Source organism: Bos mutus, chromosome 23 (genome assembly GCF_027580195.1).
Source record: "Bos mutus isolate GX-2022 chromosome 23, NWIPB_WYAK_1.1, whole genome shotgun sequence".
NCBI classification, from domain to species: Eukaryota; Metazoa; Chordata; class Mammalia; order Artiodactyla; family Bovidae; genus Bos; species Bos mutus.
The window spans coordinates 21,731,455-21,756,289 of NC_091639.1; the positions used below are offsets into that span (position 1 = coordinate 21,731,455).

The window sequence follows — 24,835 nt, forward strand, 5'->3', positions numbered from 1 at the left end:
TGGTTATTCAGCAGGGTGTTGTTCAGCCTCCATATGTTGGAATTTTTAATAGTTTTTCTCCTGTAATTGAGATCTAATCTTATTGCATTGTGGTCAGAAAAGATGCTTGGAATGATTTCTATTTTTTTGAATTTACCAAGGCTAGATTTATGGCCCAGGATGTGATCTATCCTGGAGAAGGTTCCATGTGCACTTGAGAAAAAGGTGTGATTCATTGTTTTGGGATGAAATGTCCTATAGATATCAATTAGGTCTAACTGGTCTATTGTATCGTTTAACGTTTGTGTTTCCTTGTTAATTTTCTGTTTAGTTGATCTATCCATAGGTGTGAGTGGGGTATTAAAGTCTCCCACTATTATTGTGTTATTGTTAATTTCTCCTTTCATACTTGTTAGCATTTGTCTTACATATTGCAGTGCTCCCGTGTTGTGTGCATATATATTTATAATTGTTATATCTTCTTCTTGGATTGAATCTTTGATCATTAGGTAGTGACCATCTTTGTCTCTTTTCACAGCCTTTGTTTTAAAGTCTATTTTATCTGATATAAGTATTGCTACTCCTGCTTTCTTTTGGTCCCTATTTGCATGGAAAATCTTTTTCCAGCCCTTCACTTTCAGTCTGTATGTGTCCCCTGTTTTGAGGTGGGTCTCTTGTAGACAACATATGTAGGGGTCTTGTTTTTGTATCCATTCAGCCAGTCTTTGTCTTTTGGTTGGGACATTCAACACATTTACATTTAAGGTAATTACTGATAAGTATGATCCCGTTGCCATTTACTTTATTGTTTTGGGTTGAGTTTATACACTGTTTTTGTATTTCCTGTCTAGAGAATATCCTTTAGTATTTGTTGGAGAGCTGGTTTGGTGGTGCTGAATTCTCTCAGCTTTTGCTTGTCTGAGAAGCTTTTGATTTCTCCTTCATATTTGAATGAGATCCTTGCTGGGTACAATAATCTGGGCTGTAGGTTATTTTCTTTCATCCTCTAAGTATGTCTTGCCATTCCCTCCTGGCTTGAAGAGTTTCTATTGAAAGATCAGCTGTTATCCTAATGGGAATTCCCTTGTGTGTTATTTGTTGTTTTTCCTTGCTGCTTTTAATATTTGTTCTTTGTGTTTGATCTTTGTTAATTTGATTAATATGTGTCTTGGGGTGTTTTCACCTTGGGTTTATCCTGTTTGGGACTCTCTGGGTTTCTTGGACTTGGGTGATTATTTCCTTTCCCATTTTAGGAAGTTTTCAACTATTATCTCCTCAAGTATTTTCTCATGGTCTTTCTTTTTGTCTTCTTCTTCTGGGACCCCTATGATTGAATGTTGTAGTGTTTAATATTGTCCTGGAGGTCTCTGAGATTGTCCTCATTTCTTTTAATTCGTTTTTCTTTTATCCTCTCTGATTCATTTATTTCTACCATTCTATCTTCTAATTCATTAATCCTATCTTCTGCCTCTGTTATTCTACTATTTGTTGCCTCCAGAGTGTTTTTAATTTCATTTATTGCATTATTCATTTTATATTGACTCTCTTTTATTTCCTCTAGGTCCTTGTTAAACCTTTCTTGCATCTTCTCGATCTTAGTCTCCAAGCTATTTATCTGTGATTCCATTTTGATTTCAAGATTTTGGATCAATTTCACTATCATTATTCAGAATTCTTTATCAGGTAGATTCCCTATCTCTTCCTCTTTAGTTTGGTTTGTTGGGCTTTTATCCTGTTCCTTTATCTGCTGGGTATTCCTCTGTCTCTTCATCTTGTTTAAATTGCTGAGTTTGGGGTGTCCTTTCTGTATTCTGGCAGTTTGTGGAGTTCTCTTTATTGTGGCGTTTCCTCGCTCTGTGTGGGTTTGTACAGGTGGCTTGTCAAGGTTTCTTGGTTAGGAAAGCTTGTGTCGGTGTTCTGGTGAGTGGAGCTGTATTTCTTCTCTCTCCTTTTGAAGACTTCGGTTGCTTTTCTGGGTGCCTGATGTCCTCTGCCGGCTTTCAGAAGTTGTTTTGTGGAATTTACTCGGTGTTTAAATGTTCTTTTGATGAATTTGTGGGGGAGAAAGTGTTCTCCCCATCCTACTCCTCCGCCATCTTAGCTCCTCCTCTGTTTCCAGGTTTTTAAGGAATCTCCACACTGTTCTCCATAGTGGCTGTACTAGTTGCATTTCCACCAACAGAGTAAGAGGGTTCCCTTTTCTCCACACCCTCTCCAGCATTTATTGCTTGTAGACTTTAGATAGCAGCCATTCTGACTGGTGTGAAATGGTACCTTATTGTGGTTTGATTTGCATTTCTCTGATAATGAGTGATGTTGATCATCTTTTCATGTGTTTGTTAGCCATCTGTATGTCTTCTTTGGAGAAATGTCTGTTTAGTTCTTTGGCCCACTTTTTGATTTGGTCTTTTATTTTTCTGGAATTGAGCTGCAGGAATTGTTTGTATATTTTTGAGATTAATTCTTTGTCAGTTGCTTCATTTGCTATTATTTTCTCCCATTCTGAAGGCTGTCTTTTCACTTTGCTTATAATTTCCTTTGTTGTGCAGAAGCTTTTAATTTTAATTAGGTCCCATTTGTTTATTTTTGCTTTTATGTCTAATATTCTAGAAGGTGGGTCATAGAGGATCTTGCTGTGGTCTTGTCAGAGAGTGTTTTGCCTATGTTTTCCTCTAGGAGTTTTATAGTTTCCGGTCATACGCTTAGATCTTTAATACATTTTGAGTTTGTTTTGTATATGTGTTAGAAAGTGTTGTAGTTTCATTCTTTTACAAGTGTTTGACCAGTTTTCCCAGCACCACTTGTTAAAGAGATTGTCTTTAATCCATTGTATATTCTTGCCTCCTTTGTCAAAGATAAGGTGTCCATAGGTGCGTGGATTTATCTCTGGGATTTCTGTTTTGTTTCATTGATCTATATTTCTGTCTGTGCCAGTACCATACTTTCTTGATGACTGTGGCTTTGTAGTAGAGCCTGAAGTCAGGCAGGTTGATTCCTCCAGTTCCATTCTTCTTTTCAAGATGGCTTTGGCTTCAAGGTTCTTTGTATTTTCATACAAACTGTGAAATTATTTGTTCTAGTTCTCTGAAAAATACCACTGGTAGCTTGATAGGGATTGCATTGAATCTATAGATTGCTTTGGGTAGTATACTCATTTTCACTATATTTATTCTTCTGATCCATGAACACAGTATATTTCTCCATCTATTTGTGTCCTCTTTGATTTCTTTCACCAGTATTTTATAGTTTTCTACATATAGGTCTTTTTTTCTTTAGGTAGATATATTCCTAAGTATTTTATTCTTTTCGTTGCAAAGGCGAATGGGATTGTTTCCTTAATTTCTCTTTCTGTTTTCTCATTGTTAGTGTATAGGAATGCAAGGGATTTGAGGAAGAATTCAAGCTCAGAAATCAAGAGAGTGGTAGGAAGGCTGAATGAGGAAGAGAAAGGGAAAAGGAAGAATGAAGATTGAGGTATGGGAGCAAGGTATTCACACAAATTGCAATACAAAGACACAGAAATAAGAGCACAAAGTGAATAAAGAAGTTGAAAGAGAATACGATTGAACTTTAAGGTGTATCAAAAGTTTATGATAAATGTTATAAATGTATGATCTTTGAGAGCAAAGATGAAATGATATTATAATATGTAATAAAGTTAATTTTACTAATACATATGTTTAATATTTATTTTAAGTATTGTTTCTAATGCAGAGTTCTAAAAATGCAACATATGAAGAAGATGTAAAGGAGGAAGAAAAACAGAGTGATGAGTATTGAAGATTAAAACAGATCACTAAATCTTGTATTGTTTTCCCAAAATAAGGATGCAAAACTCTCATTCTTGAGTAAAAAGGAATCAAATAATTCATACTGCCCCTCCTCCTGTTTCTGTACTGGAACCTCACAGGCCTTTGAGCAACTTCTTTTGAACCATTCCCTGAAGAAACGATTGCTCTAGAAGCTATGTTCACAATCTGCAATGACAGCCACAGTGATTTCATCCTTCTAGGCTTCTCTGACAAGCCATATTTGGAGAGGATGCTCTTTTCAGTAATTCTGATCTCTTATTGCTTAACTATTACAGGAAATGTGGTCATAATTCTTGTCTCCTTGAAGGATCCAAAACTCCACAGCCCGATGTATTACTTTCTTTCTAACCTATCTCTGCTAGATCTCTGTTTCACCAGCAGCTGTGTTCCACAAATGTTGGTTAATTTCTGGGGTCCAGAGAAGACCATCAGGTACACTGGCTGTGCCATTCAACTCTATATCTTCTTGTGGCTTGGGACCACTGAATGTGTCCTGCTTGTGGTCATGGCTGTGGACTGCTGTGTGGCAGTGTGTCATCCACTGCAATATACCACTCTCATGCACCCAAAACTTTGTCTACAGCTGGCCGTCCTAGCATGGGGGACTGGCCTGATTCAGTCTCTGATTCAGTCTCCTGCTACCCTCCAGTTACCTTTCTGCTCCCACCAGAGGGTGGATGACATAGTGTGTGAAGTTCCAGCCCTCATTCAGGTCTCTAGTGCAGACACCACTGACATTGAAATCCAGATACTCATAGCTGGTATTATACTCCTGGTGGTGCCCTTGATTATTATCCTTTCCTCTTACGTTGCTATTGCTAAAGCTGTGCTGAGAATAAAGTCAACTGCAGGGAAGAAGAAAGCATTTGGCACCTGCACTTCTCATCTTCTTGTAGTGTCCCTCTTCTATGGCACTGTCACAGCTGTTTATCTTCAACCCAAGAGTCGCTATGCTCATGAACAGGGCAAGTTTCTCACCCTTTTCTACACTGTTGTAACCCCGACTCTTAACCTGCTCATCTATACTCTAAGGAACAAGGAGGTAAAGGGGGCACTAATAAGGCTGGGGAGGAGGACCTGGAATATTCAGAATAACTAAAGATGTTGACATATATTGGATGTTTGCTTAACCTGAGAAAGAAAATAACTTTATCATAAAAAGCTGAAGATATACCTCCCAACCTTAGAGTAGTAGAAAAGGAGCTGCAGTTTGCTCAAGCTGAGATTTCAGTCCTATTCATCAATCATTGATTAAGCCTTATTTGCTTCATGGTGCTGGTTTAGGCACAGTATATGGTAGAAATGAATATATTTATTAGTCATATTAAATAGCACATAATATAGTTGAATTGGGGCAACAAAAGAAACACAAACTTGCAAAATAAAAGACTAAGTATAACATTTCATGCCTTTCCATGATTTCTCTTTCCTTTGTTCTATTTTCCTCCACTATAGTGTTTCTATTTCCCAACTATTACTTCCATCTAAACATCTAGTCCCAACAAGGCTCCTAACATTTTTAGAGAGTGTTCAAGAAATACTTAGGTAATCTAATCAGTTGGTCTAGTTTTGAGTTACTTCTGCCTTCTTGCTTCAGTCTGTCCTTTGTTGATGTGTGATGTGCCTAGAAATCCCCATTGCACCAGTGTTTGCCAAGCAGAGGTCAGTACTTACTGCTGTCTGGTGCTACTGCTCTACAAACCTGTATCCAAGTTTCTTAGTTTGAGCTCCAATATTCTGGGCCTCCAATGATAGGAACTGACTTCATTTTTCCTCATTCTGAGTCTCTGTCATAATGAAATGGCTTTCTTTTTATCAAATCCAATTCTTATTCATCTTTTTTTTTTTTTTTTACTAGTCATCTATTTTGCACTAGATTCTGGGTATGTAATGGTAGATAAGTCCCTTATGTCTCAATTTGTAAAAAATCTGCCTACAATGTGGGAGACCTGGGTTCGATCCCTGGATTGGGAATACCCTTGGAGAAAGGAAAGGCTACCCACTCCAGTATTCTGGCCTGGAGAATTTCATGGACTGTATAGTCCATAGTCATTGGAAAAGACTCTGATACTGGGAGGGATTGGGGGCAGGAGGAGAAGGGGACGACAGAGGATGAGATGGCTGGATGGCATCACTGACTCGATGGATGTGAGTCTGGGTGAACTCCGGGAGTTGGTGATGGACAGGGAGGCCTGGTGTGCTGCGATTCATGGGGTCACAAAGAGTTGGACACGACTGAGCGACTGAACTGAACTGATAGTCCATAGGGTTGCAAAGAGTCAGACATGACTGAGCAACTTTCACTTTTCAAGACACAAAAAATCACTAACATCATGGAGTTTATTGTCCAAAGCTATATAGAGATATTAACCAAAATATTTTTAATTTATCATCTTAACGGGGAGACACTTGCTTTTCAACTCCTGCTTTGGTCTGATTACCATGCCTCATGCCTTTTGACTTTTGCATATTATCCACCAAAATTTATTTATTGATGATTTTTATCTACCACTTATAAGTGTTCACTACTCTAGTTTGTTTCACTGAAATCAAGGGTATAAACTTGATTCTCCTGTAAGATTGTCTAATCAACTATACCTCCCATCTGCTGATGCCTATTGCATGAGGAGATGGAATTAGTATGAGGCCCTATTCCATCCCATTTTCCTATACTAATGAACTGTACCACTTGTTTCTGATTTGGAGATTTCATATCAAATTTTTAAAATGAATTATTATTTGTGATTTTTTTAATATAAATTTATTTATTTTAATTGGAGGATAATTACTTTACAATATTGTATTGGTTTTGCCATACATCAACATGAATCCGCCACGGGTGTACACGTGTTTCTCATCCTGAACCCTTCTCCCACCTCCCTCCTTAAAAAAGCATTAAGTTACTCAAACCGACACTAAACTTGTAAGAAATAACAATACATTTCTCGGCCTGGCGCTAGGCGGGCCCTGCCGCGCCAGCAGTCCTGTGGCGTCGGCAGCGATGGAGCGGGAGCCAGCGAGCTGTGAGGAGGGAGAAGCCGTGAATGCCTCGGGAGCTGTGGCCGCCTCGGCGTTCAGGGAATCGGCACAGCAGATGAGTAATGCTAAAGAGGCTTTGAAAATGTAGAACTGGGAGTCATAGGAAAAAAGAAGAAAGTCCCAAGGAGAGTCATCCACTTTGTTAGCGGTGAAACAATGGAAGAGTACAGCACAGACGAAGATGAAGTGGACAGCCTGGAGAAGAAAGACGTTCTGCCTCCTGTTGATCCGACAAAACTTACCTGGGGCCCCTACTTATGGTTTCACATGCTTTGTGCTGCCACATCCACCCTCTCAGTTTGTGACTTTCTTGGAGAGAAGATTGCATCTGTTTTGGGCATCAGCACCCCAAAATACCAGAATGCAATTGATGAGTATTACCGGATGAAGAAGGAGGAAGAAGAAGAAGAAGAAGAAGAAAATAGAATGTCAGAAGAAGCAGAAAGACAATACCAACAAAATAAGCTGCAGGCTGATTCCGTTGTTCAGTCCGATCAACCAGAAACGCTGGCATCCAGTTCATTTGTGAATCTCAATGTTGAAAAGGAGGGAGATTGTGAAGTAATTACAGAAAGCAAACAAAATCCAGTCTCTGTCCCTCTGTAGAATGAAATGACTATCAGACTTCTAAGGTAGTTTTTATACCAGAAACTTTCACATTCTCTATTCAATGGGTCTTGGGACTTAATACAATTATTTATATTTTAAATTATTATCAAGAAAGGGAAGAATGTTTCTTTATTCTTAAACTCTATCTAGCAAAAGCCAGATTTGAAATTTGGATCTTTGTATTGTGCTTTTACTGTGTCAAATTAGTGCTTTGGTTTTAAAATGATCTTTAAAAAAGGTAAGGACATTCTAGAGCCTTAACCACCAACTAGGAAGAGTTAAATTATCAAGCTTGTCTTTGTGTAAGAAAAAAAAAATGGGTAAGTTGCTGATGAAGACTAACTGGAGCTGATATTTGTGGTCTTGGATTAAAATGAGGATTTTTGCCCTAGATTTTCTCATGTTATGTCTTATATTTATATATCTAACCATTCATTTCATACTAAGGATGGTTTACTGAGTGTAATAAAAGGAGCACGATAAAAAAAATACATTTCTCACTGTTGATAAGAGAACAATGGTTGTATAAGCATTTGTTATCTTTCCACTCTATTCTAAGATTAAAGGAAGCAAATGGGAAGGAATCTAAAAGGACAGAGGTCGTTTTGTGACATATTGCTTTAAGATAGTAAAGCTGGAGCAGCTCTAGGGAATGTTGAGGTTTATGATGTGGACACAGTAATGAGTACCTGAAATGAAAAGTGGTATCTACCTTGGAGATGCAAACAGGGATGCCGGCGTATTTAAAAGTTCATCTTACTTTTGACATAGGCTGCAATGATACCAGGTCTTTTAGTAAGTGAAAAGTTGTGCATCTGATGCCAAAATGTAAATGCATGTGGAGAGAGGTCATGATACCAGTAAATGACAGCAGTATGAAGGGAAGAAGGTACATGGTTCCTCAGGCTTTAGAATTCATAAGATTCACATGGTATACTTGTTAAAAATTAAAGTACTTGTGTTTCATACTCAGAATTTCTGATTAAAAGCATTTGATTGTGCCCTGGGATGGGCATTTTAAATAAAACCATGGGTGATTCTGATGCAGGCTGCTTAGGACCACACTGTGGAAAGTTCTAGTCTAGATAGTTGCTCAGCCAAAATGACATGAGGTTCAAATGAATCCATGTATTTTAAAAATAGGAGCAAAAGGAATGATCTAGAAATAGAATAAAGCCAATAGCTCAAATACCACTTTCTAAAGTAGTGAGTGTGGGATTATTTCCTCATAAGGGAGTTGTGGTTGAAATGCTGTCTTCAAGAGAGGGTCTCAATTCAATTAACACTAGGAGGTATCAGTTCAGTTCAGTTCAGTTGTTCAGTCGTGTCCGACTCTTTGTGACCCCATGAATTGCAGCAGGCCAAGCCTCCCTGTCCATCACCAACTCCCGGAGTTCACTCTGACTCACGTCTATCAAGTCAGTGATGCCATCTAGCCACCTCATCCTCTGTCATCCCCTTCTCCTCTTGCCCCCAATCCCTCCCAGCATCAGAGTCTTTTCCAATGAGTCAACTCTTCACATGAGGTGGCCAAAGTACTGGAGTTTCAGCTTTAGCATTATTCCTTCCAAAGAAATCCCAGGGCTGATCTCCTTCAGAATGGACTGGTTGGATCTCCTTGCAGTCCAAGGGACTCTCAAGAGTCTTCTCCAACACAACAGTTCAAAAGCATCAATTCTTTGGTGCTCAGCCTTCTTCACAGTCCAACTCTCACATCCATGCATGACCACAGGAAAAACCATAGCCTTGACTAGACGAACCTTTGTTTGCAAAGTAATGTCTCTGCTTTTGAATATGCTATCTAGGTTGGTCATAACTTTCCTTCCAAGGAGTAAGTGTCTTTTAATTTCGTGGCTGCAGTCACCATCAGCAGTGATTTTGGAGCCCAGAAAAATGAAGTCTGACACTGTTTCCACTGTTTCCCCATCTATTTCCCATGAAGTGATGGGACCAGATGCCATGATAGCAGACGTAGATATTTTTCTGGAACTCTCTAGCTTTTTCGATGATCCAACGGATGTTGACAATTTGATCTCTGGTTCCTCTGCCTTTTCTAAATCCAGCTTGAACATCTGGAAGGTACGTACAGTTCCATGTCTTGGCTATTGTAAGTTGTGCTGCTATGAGCATTGGGGTGCATATATCTTTTTTAAGTAGAGTTTTCTCCCATGCCAAGGAATGGGGTTTCAAGATTGTGTAGTAACTCTATCTTTAGCTTTTAAAGGAACCTCCATACTGATTTCCATACTGGCTGCTCCAACTAACATTCCCACCAACAATGTAGGAGGGTTCCTTTTTCTCCACAGCCTTTTCAGCATTTATTATCTGTAGACTTTTAAATGACAGCCATTCTGACTGTTGTGAGGTGATACCTCACTGTAATTTTGATTTGGATTTCTCTAATGATTGATGATATTGAGCATCTTTTCTTGTGCCTGTTGGCCATTAGTTAGTGACTTTGATTAGTTGAGAATCAACTTGGCATTATAGGATACTGACATTAAAATATAAGCACATTTTCTAGGCATTATTTTCATTTTTAGGTAAAGGCTGCTACTAAAATAATTTCACAATGAACTAAAGGTTACATGGGGCCAATTTCTTTATTGGAAATGCCTTGTGAAAAGATGTTAGTGTCCTATTGTTTCTACAGAAAGTTTTTCTTTTCTAATCAGCCTCTTCATGGCCCCCTTGAACTCCTTATTCCTTTGTGTATAGATCAGACAGAGGATGAGATGGCTGGATGGCATCACTGATTCGATGGACATGAGTTTGAGTGAACTTCAGGAGTTGGTGAAGGACAGGGAGGCCTGGCATGCTGTGATTCATGGGGTCGCAAAGAGTAGGACATGACTGAGCAACTGAACTGAACTGAACTGATAGAGCAGTGGGTTCAAGCTGTGAGTAACAATAGAGTAAAAGATATTGAGTAGTTTACCCTCATCCTGAGATGGACTGTTTCCTGGTTGTATGTACATGTAGATAACAGTCCCATAGAAGATGGATACCACAATGAGATAAGAGGAACAGGTCCCAAATGCTTTTTGTCTCCCTGCTGCACACTTGATCTTGAGCACAGCTACAGCAATGAAGCTATATGAAACCAGAATGAGAAGAAGTGGTGAGAGGAAAATGAAAAAACACGATGCAAATAAGATTTCTTCCATGACTTTGGTGTCCACACATGCAATTTTGACCATTGCAGATATCTCACAGAAATAGTGATCCAGGTGGTTTTCACATCGAGGAAGACTCATAGCATAGGGAGAGAGGATCATGCAATTAATGATACCAATTATCCAGGTCATGGTCACTAGGCCTCGACAGAGTTGAGGGTTCATTATTGTCATATAATGTAGAGGCTTGCAGACAGCATTGAATCTGTCATTGGACATCACACCCAGAAGCATACATTCAACTGTGCATAATGTCACATCAGTTGAAAAGATGAAAGGCACAACCACTGAAAGAGATTTTTTTGTCTTTACCCCAAACATTGACCAACATCTGTGGGACTATATTTGTGGTATAACAGAGATCCAAGATGGCCAAATTTCTGAGGAAGAAGTACATAGGAATTTGGAGATGTTCATCTAGTAATGGCAGCAGGATGATGGCAATATTTCCTATCAAGGCAATAGTGTAGAAGAAAAAGACAACCCCATAGATAATCATCTCCAGTTGAGGCCACCCAGGAAACCAAAGTAGCTATCATTGATCATTTTTCTTATTTTCTTGATATCAACTGTGAAAATAAAATATTAAGTATTAGAAGCCATAGTGAGTATGTTTTTAAACAGTATTGCAGATATATATTGCTAAGATAAACATCACACAATTAAAAAGTTAGTATTTAAGTCTCATAATTATTCTAAATTTCCTGTTTATCCAATTTGGTATAAAATTTATTTCAAGGGCAATTTGCCTCCAGCGTTTATACTCTCAATTACTTTGTCTCCTTCTGTGTCAAGGCAAAAAACTGCAGAAGTCTCAGAAGAAAATCCTGAGAAAAATGGTTGAATGAAGCCAGATGGACTTCCCTTTACAAATCAGGATGCTGGAAAGGGGGTTGGGAATCAGCAAGAAATTATTGCCTCCTTCATCCAAGGGTTCATAGAAAATGAAGGTTTTATAACTCTTATTCCTTTTCTTAGTTAAGCTGCAAAGGTTCAATCCTGTTATCCATTTTCACTCTGCTATATAAATCTTCTGATCTTATATTTTAAAATGCAAAATTTCTTTCAACTAAAAACTTGTATCCCAATCATTATTTTCCTTTTTCCACTCCTCCCCAGAAACAGCATTCTCCCTCTTTCATTGCAGGTACCATATTTTTCATCTGTGTTTTTGATTCCAAATTGTATCATTTCCTATGGAGTGATGCTTTTAAATGGACCCATTTCTTAGTTTTATGTTCAATCATTAATATTCACAAATGACTATGTGACTATATGAATTGTCCATATCCTATCCCTCATCTTACAGAAGCTCCAGTTCTTATGCATTTAAAATGTTAAACCACTCCAAGAGGGGGGAAATTGTGTTATTTTTATGTTCATATCCCTAGTGACTTTTCTCAGATTTAGCACAGAAAAAAAATCTGTAAACATTTGATGTTGGTCCAAAGAGACTTTGATGACCACATGTGGATATTTGTTTTCCTATCTAACAAAATTAGTGTCTTTTTACAAATGCATTTCTACTAAGAAAATGTCTGTCAAGCACACTAATGGGTTCTTAGTTTCTAAACCAATGGTCTTTTCTAAATTATTTGTCTACTTGAATTCTCTATAGCAGGTTAATGCCTTCTATATCAGACCTGCCCTTTGCCTTCAGATATAATTCTCTTAAATTTTTCACTAGCATTTGCCCCAGTGCAATTTCCATTCTTTTCCTCCTTTCTTCCTGCATTTATAAACAACATTCTCTAATGGAATTCCCTTCCCCCATATATCCTCTGCCTCTATGACTTAAGTTACTAAGTCTGCACACCTAACTAAGAATTCTATTTTTTATGGCCCCTTCATCTTTTGCAGCTTCAAATTTACAAATTTAGCTAATCTGTGGGGATTTCCACTGGATTTTACTCCCATATCAAGCAATATGCAAAATTGAATTCATTCTGTTTTAAATCTTAAAACAAAAGCTTTTTATCCATATAGCTGCCTCATAAGGTATCTCCTAGGTTCTTAACAAATGTTTGCTAAAATGAATTTATGAATTTGGGGGACAGAAATTAAAAACACAAATACCCATTTTCATGTGAAATCAATTAGGATTTAATATACGTCTCAAACTTTGAAGAAAAGAAAATTGGTATAAAAGCCAGAAGCTTTTATGCAAATTCTTTAAATTGGAAATCTTATCAAATGTTTTTAAAACAGCATAATTTCTCTCCCCACTTACCCTAATTAAGCTTAGTGAGCTTTTCTGTGGTGGTGATTTAACCAAGGACTTTCTGGAGGAGAAAAATCCAACTCTTCCAAAGTAGGAAAAGTTTCTTTCTCTCTTTCTCTAAATAAGACTGAATATGTAATTCTTCATTACATGCTGCTGCTACTGCTGCTAAGTCGCTTCAGTTGTGTCCGACTCCATGCGACCACATAGATGGCAGCCCACTAGGCTCCTCTGTCCCTGGGATTCTCCAGGCAAGAACACTGGAGTGGGTTGCCATTTCCTTCTCCAATGCATGAAAGTGAAAAGTGAAAGTGAAGTCACTCAGTCGTGTCCGACTCTTAGCGACCCCATGGACTGCAGCCCACCAGGCTCCTCCGTCCATGGGATTTTCCAGGCAAGAGTACTGGAGTGGGGTGCCATCAACTTCTCCGTCTTCATTACATAGTTCATACAATTTCCTCCCACTTGCCATTGAGATCCTACATGATAGCGGCAGGAGGCAGCCACTGCCTGTCATCTTTCGCAGTTCATGTACCCATTCAAGAAGACTCTTCCCATTATACATTTCAGAGAAAAAAACATCTTCAGTGTGAAAGATAACAAGTAGTTTTCCCTAATCAGCCAAGATAAAATTTGTTGAGTCTGGAAAGATCTTGGGGACATTGGGTTACTCAGTAGCAATTAAATGAGTGTTGTATAATTATCCAAGGAAGATCATTAAAAAAAAAAAAAAAATCTCCCAGGAGAAGTTCCCCTAGTTAACCAATAATATTGATATATGATTAAATAAATAACTACAACAATTTTACAAGTCAGTATACATTTCTTATAAGTGGTTTGATCAATAAAATGCTTTTTTATTATCCTACTTTATTGGGAAAACATTGCTTGTCTAGAAGTTATAGATTATCACAAGGTAACAGACATAATGAACAATACAGATGAGACACACAAACCCACATACGATAGTAACTGTACTTTTTATCTTTTCTATCACCTCTAGTTTGTATCACCTAAACTTTCAAATATATTTTCATAACAATGAAATACCTAGTTTTGGCAAAAAAGGACAATGTCAACAGTAGGTGAACCTCATAGAAGTGTACCAGACTCACTACCACAGATAGAAAGGGTGAGAGAATTATAGTGACAATCATTGGATAGCTTTATGATTGAAAACCATAATTTATTATTTAAACATTTGCCTGTTACTCCCATTGAGGGCACACTGATCAATTACACACTCCTTGGAAATTGCCATTTTTTTATAACTGAGATTTTATTGGTTGTTTTGAGGATCACTATATAGACATTTCAGTTTGTACACAATTCTTCACATTTGTACCAAAAATCTAAAAAATCATGTAGTTGTGATTCTTAATAGTTGCTCTGTGACTTTTCAGCTTAAAATTTGGAGCAAATTTTTCTTAACAGGATATCAAGTATAAATTATATTCAAATATTGATATTCTGTTACATCATAAGTCCCACTAATTCACAATTTAATATCATATACACTACATACTCAAACTGTCAATCATTCACAGCACATTAACGAAGTTACTAGGAAAACTGGACTACCAGGACCATAGATGTTTTAGTGTGCATAAAATCCTGATCAGGAGAGCCAAGATCAAAGAGTGGTTTGCTGTAGGAAACAATTCTACCAAAACAATATGGTAAGAGAATTTAAAGTGTTCAAGGCATTAAAAGCACAACTGACTCCAAATTGCCATTTAGTATGCTTTTGTATTATAGGATCCAAGATAATCAAAGCCTCCCATATTCAATATCCCACTATTTTCTGGTTACACCAAAAAATAAACAACCAGAAAATGATTTCACTTCTAAAAAAAAAGAATTTACACTTAAAAAATGGGATGAGGTGGGATTCCCTCCTTTAAAAAATTTTTATAGAGCTACTAAAAAACTTGCATTTACAAAATAGTTGATAAAAATATTCCTCAGGATTGTACAAGAAGGGAAATAGGACCCACTGACAAGACTGGGTGTGTGGTATTAATCAGACTTGGCTTCTTTATTTTCTGCTTCATCAGAGGCTGGGCTCTCCTCGTTTTTAGTCTCTCCATTTTCTACAGGTAAGTCTTCTTTAGTCTCTTGGTTGGCCACTTTCACCTGTTTTCTCCTTGCTCCTCTTTTCCCTTTTGTTTGCACTTTTTTGTCTGAAGATTTAACCTTTCCTGCCGCCATTTTGGCTTCAATTCAGTTCAGTTCAGTTGCTCAGTCGTGTCTGACTCTTTGCAACCCCATGAACCGCAGCACGCCAGGCCTCCCTGTCTATCACCAACTCCCGGAGCCTATAGAAACTCATGTCCATCCAGTCGGTCCATCCACTCATGCCATCCAACCATCTCATCTTCTGTCGTCCCCTTCTTCTCCTGCCCTCAATCTTTCCCAGCATCAGGGTCTTTTTAAATGAGAAGGCTCTTTGCATCAGGTGGCCAAGGTTTTGGAGTTTCAGCTTCAACATCAGTCCTTTCAAAGAACACCCAGGGCTGATCTCCTTTAGGATGGACTGGTTGGATCTCCTTGCAGTCCAAGGGACTCTCAAGAGTCTTCTCCAACACCATAGTTCAAAAGCATCAATTCTTCGGTGCTCAGCTTTCTTTATAGTCCAACTCTCACATTCATACATGACTACTGGAAAAACCACAGCCTTGACTACACGGACCTTTGTTGACAAAGTAATGCCTCTGCTTTTTAATATGCTCTTTGGCTTAGCTTCCACTTTTGCAGGAGCTGGTTTAGCTGACAACCTCCCCGATCTCCTCTTGGGCTCCTCCTTTGCTGACCCCTCAGTGGAGCTGAACTTCCTCTTGGGCATCTTGGCGTAGGGGCAGGCAAGAACCTGCCTGAGGGCCGTGGTGAGCCTAGAGCCTTCGCAAAGCTGAGTAGCCTGACCTCTGCTGCTCCTCCCACCGCCCGAGCTCCAAATTGCCATTTTATATGTATGTAGTTCCAAATAATATTCAGCAGTTTTTGCTGTTGAATAGTTTTAGTAACTGCATCAGAAAATGTAAGCCTTGTCAGTGATCCTTAGGTTATTTATAATGGCAGATTAAAATTCTATTATAGTATAATGAAAAATCATTACTTCTCCTTGTCTGAGAAACTTCTTCAACAAGGAAAATAATAAAAGCACAAATGCAAACTTCATTTTAAAATCTGATCTCTGAAATATAGATCATAAAATAGAAAAAGACTCTGGAATTAGAGAAGGCCAGACAGGTGTGGAACAATGCAGGAAAAGGGTGCCCACTACTGCAAATAGCTGAAAGAACCCCTATCTCTCTGTGAATATAGCCTGTGGTGAATTATCTGACTCATTAAAACAACAGGAACGGGAATTGAGGCATTATCAATGGGAGAATTCCTAATCCTGAAATGACTTATAGAAAAAGCTAAGAAGAAACCACTGAGCTAAATGATATTTGAAAGATATAGTCTATTGTTTGATCACTGGACTTGAGTGAGACTGCACTGTGAAAAGACTTAATGTAGAAAATCTTAGTTGACAACATAAAATTATAGCCTAAAAAGCTCACTTCTACACACAACCCTGGGTCTGAAGAAACATTCATTTCTTAATTTAATTTTTATTTCATATTGGAGTATTGTTAATTTACAATATTGAATAGAATTCCCTGTGCTGTACAGTAGGTCTTTGTTGATTATTTATTTTATATATAGTAGTGTATATACGTTAATGCCAAACTCCTATTTATTCCTCCCCCTGCTTTTGTGTTTGGTGACCATAAGTTTGTTTTCTCTGTCTATGGGTCTGTTTCTGTTCTGTAAATAAGTTCATTTGTATCACTTGTATGTAGAATCTTAAAAAAAAAAAAAAAAATGCATTACTGTCGGGAGCCAGCGTGAGGAACTCCGCCCGTGGCAAAGGTCATGAGGAAGGAGGCTAGGCATACGCAAAGGTGGGATTGAGCCTCAGGAGTCCCCCTGGATATTCTCGAGCATCTACCCCCAAAACCAGAGTCTGCCTACTTTACTGCTTTGTGCTCTCACCTCTGACCCTATGGGGGCTGTCCCCCACCACCATCTCGCTCTCTCTGAAAAAGAGTTAATTTACTGCTCCAGTTAATAAAGTTCTTGGGCATTCAGATCATATCAGATCAGATCAGTCACTCAGTCGTGTCCGACTCTTTGTGACCCCATGAATTGCAGCACGCCAGGCCTCTCTGTCCATCACCAACTCCTGGAGTTCACTCAGACTCATGTCCATTGAGTCAGTGATGCCATCCAGCCATCTCATCCTCTGTCATCCCCTTCTCCTCTTGCCCCAATCCCTCCCAGCATCAGAGTCTTTTCCAATGAGTCAACTCTTCACATGAGGTGGCCATAGTACTGGAGTTTCAGCTTTAGCATCATTCCTTCCAAAGAAATCCCAGGGCTGATCTCTTTCAGAATGGACTGGTTGGATCTCCTTGCAGTCCAAGGGACTCTCAAGAGTCTTCTCCAACACCACAGTTCAAAAGCATCAATTCTTCGGCACTCAGCCTTCTTCACAGTCCAAATCTCACATCCATACAGGACCACAGGAAAAACCATAGCCTTGACTAGACGGACCTTTGTTGGCAAAGTAATGTCTCTGCTTTTGAATATGCTATCTAGGTTGGTCATATCTTTCTTCCAAGGAGTAAGCGTCTTTTAATTTCATGGCTGCAGTCACCATGTGCAGTGATTTTGGAGCCCAGAAAAATAAAGTCTGACACTGTTTCCACTGTTTCCCCATCTATTTCCCATGAAGTGATGGGACCAGATGCCATGATCTTCATTTTCTGAATGTTGAGCCTTAAGCCAACTTTCTCACTCTCCACTTTCACTTTCATCAAGAGGCTTTTGAGTTCCTCTTCACTTTCTGCCATAAGGGTGGTGTCATCTGCATATCTGAGGTTCTTGATATTTCTCTCAGCAATCTTGATTCCAGCTTGTGTTTCTTCCAGTCCAGCATTTCTCATGATGTACTCTGCAAAAAAGTTAAATAAACAGGGTGACAATATACAGCCATGACGTACTCCTTTTCCTATTTGAAACCAGTCTGTTATTCCATGTCCAGTTCTAACTGTTGCTTCCTGACCTGCATACAGATTTCTCAAGAGGCAGGTCAGGTGGTCTGGTATTCCCATCTCTTGAAGAATTTTCCACAGTTTATTGTGATCCACACAGTCAAAGGCTTTGGCATAGTCAATAAAGCAGAAATAAATGTTTTTCTGGAACTCTCTTGCTTTTTCCATGATCCAGCGGATGTTGGCAATTTGATCTCTGGTTCCTCTGCCTTTTCTAAAACCAGGTTGAATATCAGGAAGTTCACAGTTCACATATTGTTGAAGCCTGGCTTGGAGAATTTTGAGCATTACTTTACTAGCGAGTGAGATGAGTGCAATTGTGCGGTAGTTTGAGCATTCTTTGGCATTGCCTTTCTTTGGGATTGGAATGAAAACGGACCTTTTCCAGTCCTGTGGCCACTGCTGAGTTTTCCAAATTTGCTGGCATATTGAGTGCAGCACTGTCACAGCATCATCTCTCAGGATTTGAAATAGCTCCACTGGAATTCTATCACCTCCACTAGCTTTGTGCGCAGTGATGCTTTCTAAGACCCAGTTGACTTCACATTCCAGGATGTCTGGCTCTAGGTGAGTGATCATCTGGGATAATCACCATCGTGATTATCTGGGTCGTGAAGATCTTTTTTGTAGAGTTCTTCTGTGTATTCTTGCCACCTCTTCTTAATATCTTCTGCTTCTGTTAAGTCCATACCATTTCTGTCCTTTATTGAGCCCATCTTTGCATGAAATGTTCCTTTGGTATCTCTAATTTTCTTGAAGAGATCTCTAGTCTTTCCCATTTTGTTATTTTCCTCTATTTCTTTGCATTGATCGCTGAAGAAGGCTTTCTTATCTCTTCTTGCTATTCTTTGGAACTCTGCATTCAGATGTTTATATTTTTCCTTTTCTCCTTTGCTTTTCACTTCTCTTCTTTTCACAGCTATTTGTAAGGCCTCCCCAGACAGCCATTTTGCTTTTTTGCATTTCTTTTTCATGGGGATGGTCTTGATCCCTGTCTCCTGTACAATGTCACGAACCTCATTCCATAGTTCATCAGGCACTCTATCAGATCTAGGCCCTTAAATCTATTTCTCACTTCCACTGTATAATCGTAAGGAATTTGAAATAGGTCATACCTGAATGGTCTAGTGGTTTTCCCTACTTTCTTCAATTTCAGTCTGTATTTGGCAATAAGGAGTTCATGATCTGAGCCACAGTCAGCTCCTGGTCTTGTTTTTGCTGACTGTATAGAGCTTCTCCATCTTTGGCTGCAAAGAATATAATCAATCTGATTTCGGTGTTGACCATCTGGTGATGTCTATGTATAGAGTCTTCTCTTGTGTTGTTGGAAGAGGGTGTTTGTTATGACCAGTGCATTTTCTTGGCAAAACTCTATTAGTCTTTGCCTTGCTTCATTCTGTATTTGAAGGCCAAATTTGCCTGTTACTCCAGGTGTTTCTTGACTTCCTACTTTTGCATTCCAGTCCCCTATAATGAAAAGGACATCTTTTTGGGGTGTTAGTTCTAAAAGATCTTGTAGGTCTTCATAGAACCATTCAACTTCAGCTTCTTCAGCATTACTGGTTGGGGCATAGACTTGGATTACTGTGATATTGAATGGTTTGCCTTGGAAACGAACAGAAATCATTCTGTCATTTTTGAGATTGCATCCAAGTACTGCATTTCAGACTCTTTTGTTGACCATGATGGCCACTCCATTTCTTCTGAGGGATTCCTGCCCGCAGTAGTAGATATAATGGTCATCTGAGTTAAATTCACCCATTCCAGTCCATTTCAGTTCGCTGATTCCTAGAATGTCGACATTCACTCTTGCCATCTCTTGTTGACCACTTCCAATTTGCCTTGATTCATGGACCTGACATTCCAGGTTCCTATGCAATATTGCTCTTTACAGCATCGGACCTTTCTTCTATCACCAGTCACATCCACAGCTGGTTATTCTTTTTGCTTTGGCTCCATCCCTTCATTCTTTCTGGAGTTATTTCTCCACTGATCTCCAGTAGCATATTGGGCACCTACTGACCTGGGGAGTTTCTCTTTCAGTATCCTATCATTTTGCCTTTTCATACTGTTCATTGGGCATTAGGAGTGTTTAAATCCAAACCCCTCAGATGGCTCTCTAACTAGCCTGACAAGTTTACTGAGACTCCTACAGCTATGCATAGGATTGTTTACAGTCTCCCAGCCACAAGAGGCACAGAAAGCTTAAGATATTCAAATAGCTTAGAGCCTGTCAGAGAGTTAGAAACTGTCAGAATAAAACTAGTGAAAGATTTCATAGATGATCCAATGCTTGCTGCCAAGTTTCCACATCCCCTGTTTTGTATCCTTGAATGTGTATTAATTAATATAGTTGGTATGTAGAAAAAATAAGTAGTGGCCTTGGTGCTAGCAACTTTAGACCCCTAAGGTAATAAATTCTTTCCTTTGTTGTAAACCCACTGCACCTCTGCCCTATAGGAACGCAACTTTATCTAATACCTTCGGAGGATGGCGCCAAACCTTAAAATAATTACTCTTAGAGAAAATAAGTCTTATGGATTGACAAACTTTTGTCAAGAGTCATAAAATGTTAATAGGCCTTCTGGCCGGAAGGTGATGTAAATAACCTAAACCATTTGTATACGATATATTTGCAGGAAAGAAACCCTGGTTTCGATAAGGATCAAAGACTGCTGACTTTGCATGATTTCACACCCCCTATTATCCTTTATGTACAACTTATGGTATAAAAGCCCCTGTTGAAAATAAAGCTATGGGCCTTGCTCACCAAAGCTTGGTCTCCCCATGTCATTCTTTCTCTCAGCCTCTGGCTGAGTTTCCATCTGGGGCGTGGAGGTCCTCTGTGACCACTTATTTGCCTGGGCTTCTAAGACCCACTCGAGAAGGTGCCTAAGGTGGGGCACCTTCCACTGTTCGAGAGGGCGCCTCCAGCCTCCATGGTCAGAGCTAACCTGATGTCACAGGTTATATTGATTTTCTGCATAAACCAAGCTACTCAGACTCTTTTCTCCACTGAATTTTCTTACTAAGCTATCCTCATTCTATTACTCTTTATATCTCAAATTAATATTTAATTAAAGCCAGTGAACTCGCCGAAGCTGTCTCCCCTTCTAATTCCCTGGATCAGCCAGGGCTGGACCCCGGCACATTACCTTTAAGTAGACTCCAGACTTCATTTAGATTTCACCAGTTATTCCCTTAGTGTCCTCTTTCTGTCCCAGGATCCAATCTGGGATGCCACACTGCATTTGCTGTTATGTCTCACTATCCTCTGGTCTGTGAGTTTCTGTCTCCTTTTTTCCATTTTTGAAATGATGTTGACAGTTTTGAGACATACTGTGAGGTATTTTACAGAATGCCCCTCGGTTTGTGTTGATTTAGTATTTGTCTCATGATTAGAGTGGGGCTGTGGGTTTTTGGAAAGAACACTGCAGAGTGCCACCTGTCTTGATATTCTTGTCACATCATCTCAGGGGTATATGACGTAACAGCACACTCATGGAAGTGTGTAGAATAGTGAGGACTGGAAACACATGCTCAGAAACAGGAATACATTTAGTATCTTGTTATATCTGTATACAGGGATATTTCATAGGCATTTTAAATTATGATGTAGGTTAATATTTTTAAGTATAAAAAGTAGATTGCAAAGTAGGAGACATAGTAAGATTTCATTCAGTAATTACAAAATATCTTTATGAATATGTGGTTTAAAAATTCTTCACACTGCCTCACAACAACCCTACAGGAAAGACACTATGGTCCCCAAACCTGCCTCCAAGGGCCCTGAGGCCCACGACTGTAATAGCTGTGTACCCTCCTTCAACAGGAGCCAGTGTCCCCACCCACATGGAGGTTGACCCTAGGACCTGGGAAGCAGAAAAACATTCTCCACCAAAAGGAGTTTCTGTTTTTCAATGCATGATCCAAGTGATGGGGCTAATGATATCTCCTAGATTTATTGCAAAGAGTTAACAGGATAACAGATATGAAAGTAGTTGACAGAAAAGGTAATTGTAGATATTGGTCATGGGAAGAGTAGGTCATATGGGAGAGGACATTCTGCTGAGAAAAATCCTGTTCTTCCTTTAAATACCTTTTGTAGGCACATAGGCTCACTTTTTCAGATTTAACCCTCTGCCTGTTGGTTGCCTGAGCTCATAGTCTAGAGGCCTTCCTTTCCACAAATGGGACCTAACTAAACATAAAAGCTTTGCACAGCAAAGGAAAGCCATAAACAAGATGAAAACACAGCCCTCAGTATGGCAGAAAATATTTGCAAATGAAGCAACTGACAAGGGATTAATCACCAAAATATACAAACACCTCATGCAATTCAATATCAAAAAAACAAACACCCAATCCAAAAATGGGTGGAAGGCCTAAATAGATACTTCTCCAAATAAAGAAAAGAGGATATTTTAGTGACTGCTAAAATCACCTTTCTTTGTGTCAATTTTTCCATTTCCAGAGCAAGAATTTTACCTTTTCTCAAAACAGGTGCCATGGTAATACCCCCATGCTGACTCCTAAAATAAGAAATTTGGAAAATCAGGGGGAAAAATAAAAGCATTAGTCTTGATATCTTAAAGATGGTTACTGGTGTGTGACATAAAATATCTTTCATTTTGTGATCACAATTACTTTTTTGAGTAATTATACGGGTAGATGAACATATCAGAGGAAAGAAATTTTTGGTGTGGTCAATTAACATTGCACCACTATGAAGATGATTGATAACTAGAACTCTTGGTCTTCTTGGTTAATAGTGGTTTTACTGCTGTCAGTAAAGAACTGCTTTTAACCCCTTAAAATTATGAGAATATCTAGTTAGCATAATGAAAGGAAAATATTACAATTAACTGAGGAATGTAAGTAAAATTTGGTCATGTATGATCTAAGTATATAGTGCATACTGTAAATTATTTTTAGTGTTGCTTCAGTTCAGTTCAGTTCAGTCGCTCAGTCATGTCTGACTCTTTGTAACCCCATGGACCGCAGCACGCCAGACCTCCCTGTCCCTCACAACTCTTGGAGTTTACTCAAACTCATGTCCTTTGAGTAGGTGATGCTATCCAACCATCTAATCCTCTGTCGTCTCCTTCTCCTCCGGCCTTCAATCTTTCCAGCATCAGGGACTTTTCAAATGAGTCAGTTCTTCACATCAGGTGGCCAAAGTATTGGAGTTTCAGCTTCAACATCAGTCCTTCCAATGAACATTCAGGACTGCTGTCCTTTAAGATGGACTGGTTGGATCTCGTTGCAGTCCAGGGGACTCTCAAGAGTCTTCTCCAACACCACAGTTTGGTGCCTCCGTTTAAAACTTATTTTAAATTTGTTTTTTGTACATGTGTCATCATACATTAGTTATTCATTAATGCATTAGATTTGATAATAATTTTTATATATTTCCACAACATAAACTGTCTACATATAAAGGTTGCAAAGGACACATTTCCATAATAGAAATTTCTGGGAGGAAGACTCAGTGTCCTATTGTTTCCACAGAACTTTCTTTTTCCCAATCAGTCTCTTCATGGTCCCCCTGAACTTCTTATTCCTTAGAGTATAGATCAGTGGTTTCATGCTGGGAGTAACAGTGGAATGAAAGGTACTGAGAAGTTTATCCTTATTTTGATTTGACTGTTTCCTGGCTGGATGTACATATAGATAACAGTTCCATAGAAGATGGATACCACAATGAGATGGGAGGAACAGGTCCCAAATGCTTTTTGCCTTCCCGTTGCAGATTTGATCTTGAGCACAGCTACAGCAATGAAGCCATAAGAAACTAGAATGAGAAGAGGAACAAGAACTATAATCAGGCACATGGCAAATGTGGTTACCTCCATGGCTGTCGTGTCCACACATGCAATCTTGGTCATTGCAGACATTTCACAAAAGAAGTGATGCAGGTGGTGATTTCCACATTGGGGAAGACTCATGGCTAGGGGGAAAGTATCATGCAATTAATAACACCAACTACCCAGGCAGTGCCTACAAGGCCCTGGCAAAGCTGGGAGTTCATTATGGTCATATAGTGCAGAGGCTTGCAGACAGCACTGAGCCTGTCATAAGACATCACAGCCAGAAGGATACATTCAACTGAACAGAGAACCATATCAGTGAAAAGTTGGAAAGCACAGCCACCAAAGGTAATTCTCTTGTCTTTGCCCCAGATATTGACCAACATCTGAGGGACTATGTTTGTGATATAACAGAGATCCAAAGTGGCCAAACTTCTAAAGAAGTAGTACATGGGAGTTTGGAGATGGTCATCGAGAAAAGATAGCAGGATGATGGCCACATTTCCAATCAGGGCAATGATGTAGAAGAAAAAACAACCCAAGAAATAATCATCTCCATCTGAGGCTGGCCTGTGAATCCAAGGAGTATGAATCCACCAAAGTAGCTGTCATTGATCATTCTTTTTCTTTTTTCTTAATAGCAATTCTGAAAGTAGAATAATCAATATAGTAGAAATCATATGGGTATATTCAGAAACTTCACTATCAGATTCAAATCAGGATTATATGAATGATATAGATAACAGTTTTATTATCAAACACATAAATGTATTTTTTCAATGGCACAAATAAAATAAAATTTAAGGTATGATAGTTAAATGATAGATCATTATATAAATTTTTGAATATCAAATGAAATGTCCAAATGTAGATTATAATGGAGAAATTGATAAAACCTAGAACTCTACATCAATGACCGGAGAGTATAAAAGAGAACTTTGCTCAATTTAATGTCATTTAATATGATTCTTCACTGGAAGAATTTTCTCTGTGCCCATAATATAGCATAGAAGAAGATGAAGTATTTAAATCAGTAACTTTGTTTTATCTTTTAAAATATAGTTATTTTTATATAGAGTCCATTAAG

At 38.8% G+C, this 24,835-nt stretch overlaps 2 protein-coding genes and 3 pseudogenes across 2 annotated transcripts; 2 read left to right on the forward strand and 3 right to left on the reverse strand.

Moving 5' to 3' along the window:
• Window positions 1-3,945: 3,945 nt before the first annotated feature.
• On the forward strand, window positions 3,946-4,890 carry LOC102288214 (olfactory receptor 2H2). The gene has a single exon (XM_005901923.2). It carries the CDS (start codon window positions 3,946-3,948, stop codon window positions 4,888-4,890), a length of 945 nt encoding a protein of 314 aa, XP_005901985.2.
• A 1,859-nt stretch (window positions 4,891-6,749) lies between these two features.
• On the forward strand, window positions 6,750-7,909 carry LOC102286784 (protein FAM177A1-like; annotated as a pseudogene).
• A 2,355-nt stretch (window positions 7,910-10,264) lies between these two features.
• LOC106701141 (olfactory receptor 2W1-like) lies at window positions 10,265-11,161 on the reverse strand (annotated as a pseudogene).
• A 3,694-nt stretch (window positions 11,162-14,855) lies between these two features.
• LOC102286499 (non-histone chromosomal protein HMG-14) lies at window positions 14,856-15,681 on the reverse strand. Its single transcript, XM_005901920.2, has 2 exons — window positions 15,566-15,681; window positions 14,856-15,045 (listed from the first exon to the last, which is right to left on the reverse strand). Exons 1-2 carry the CDS (start codon window positions 15,679-15,681, stop codon window positions 14,856-14,858), a joined length of 306 nt encoding a protein of 101 aa, XP_005901982.2.
• A 7,753-nt stretch (window positions 15,682-23,434) lies between these two features.
• Window positions 23,435-24,367, reverse strand: LOC138984949 (olfactory receptor 2W1-like; annotated as a pseudogene).
• Between the last annotated feature and the right edge of the window lie 468 nt (window positions 24,368-24,835).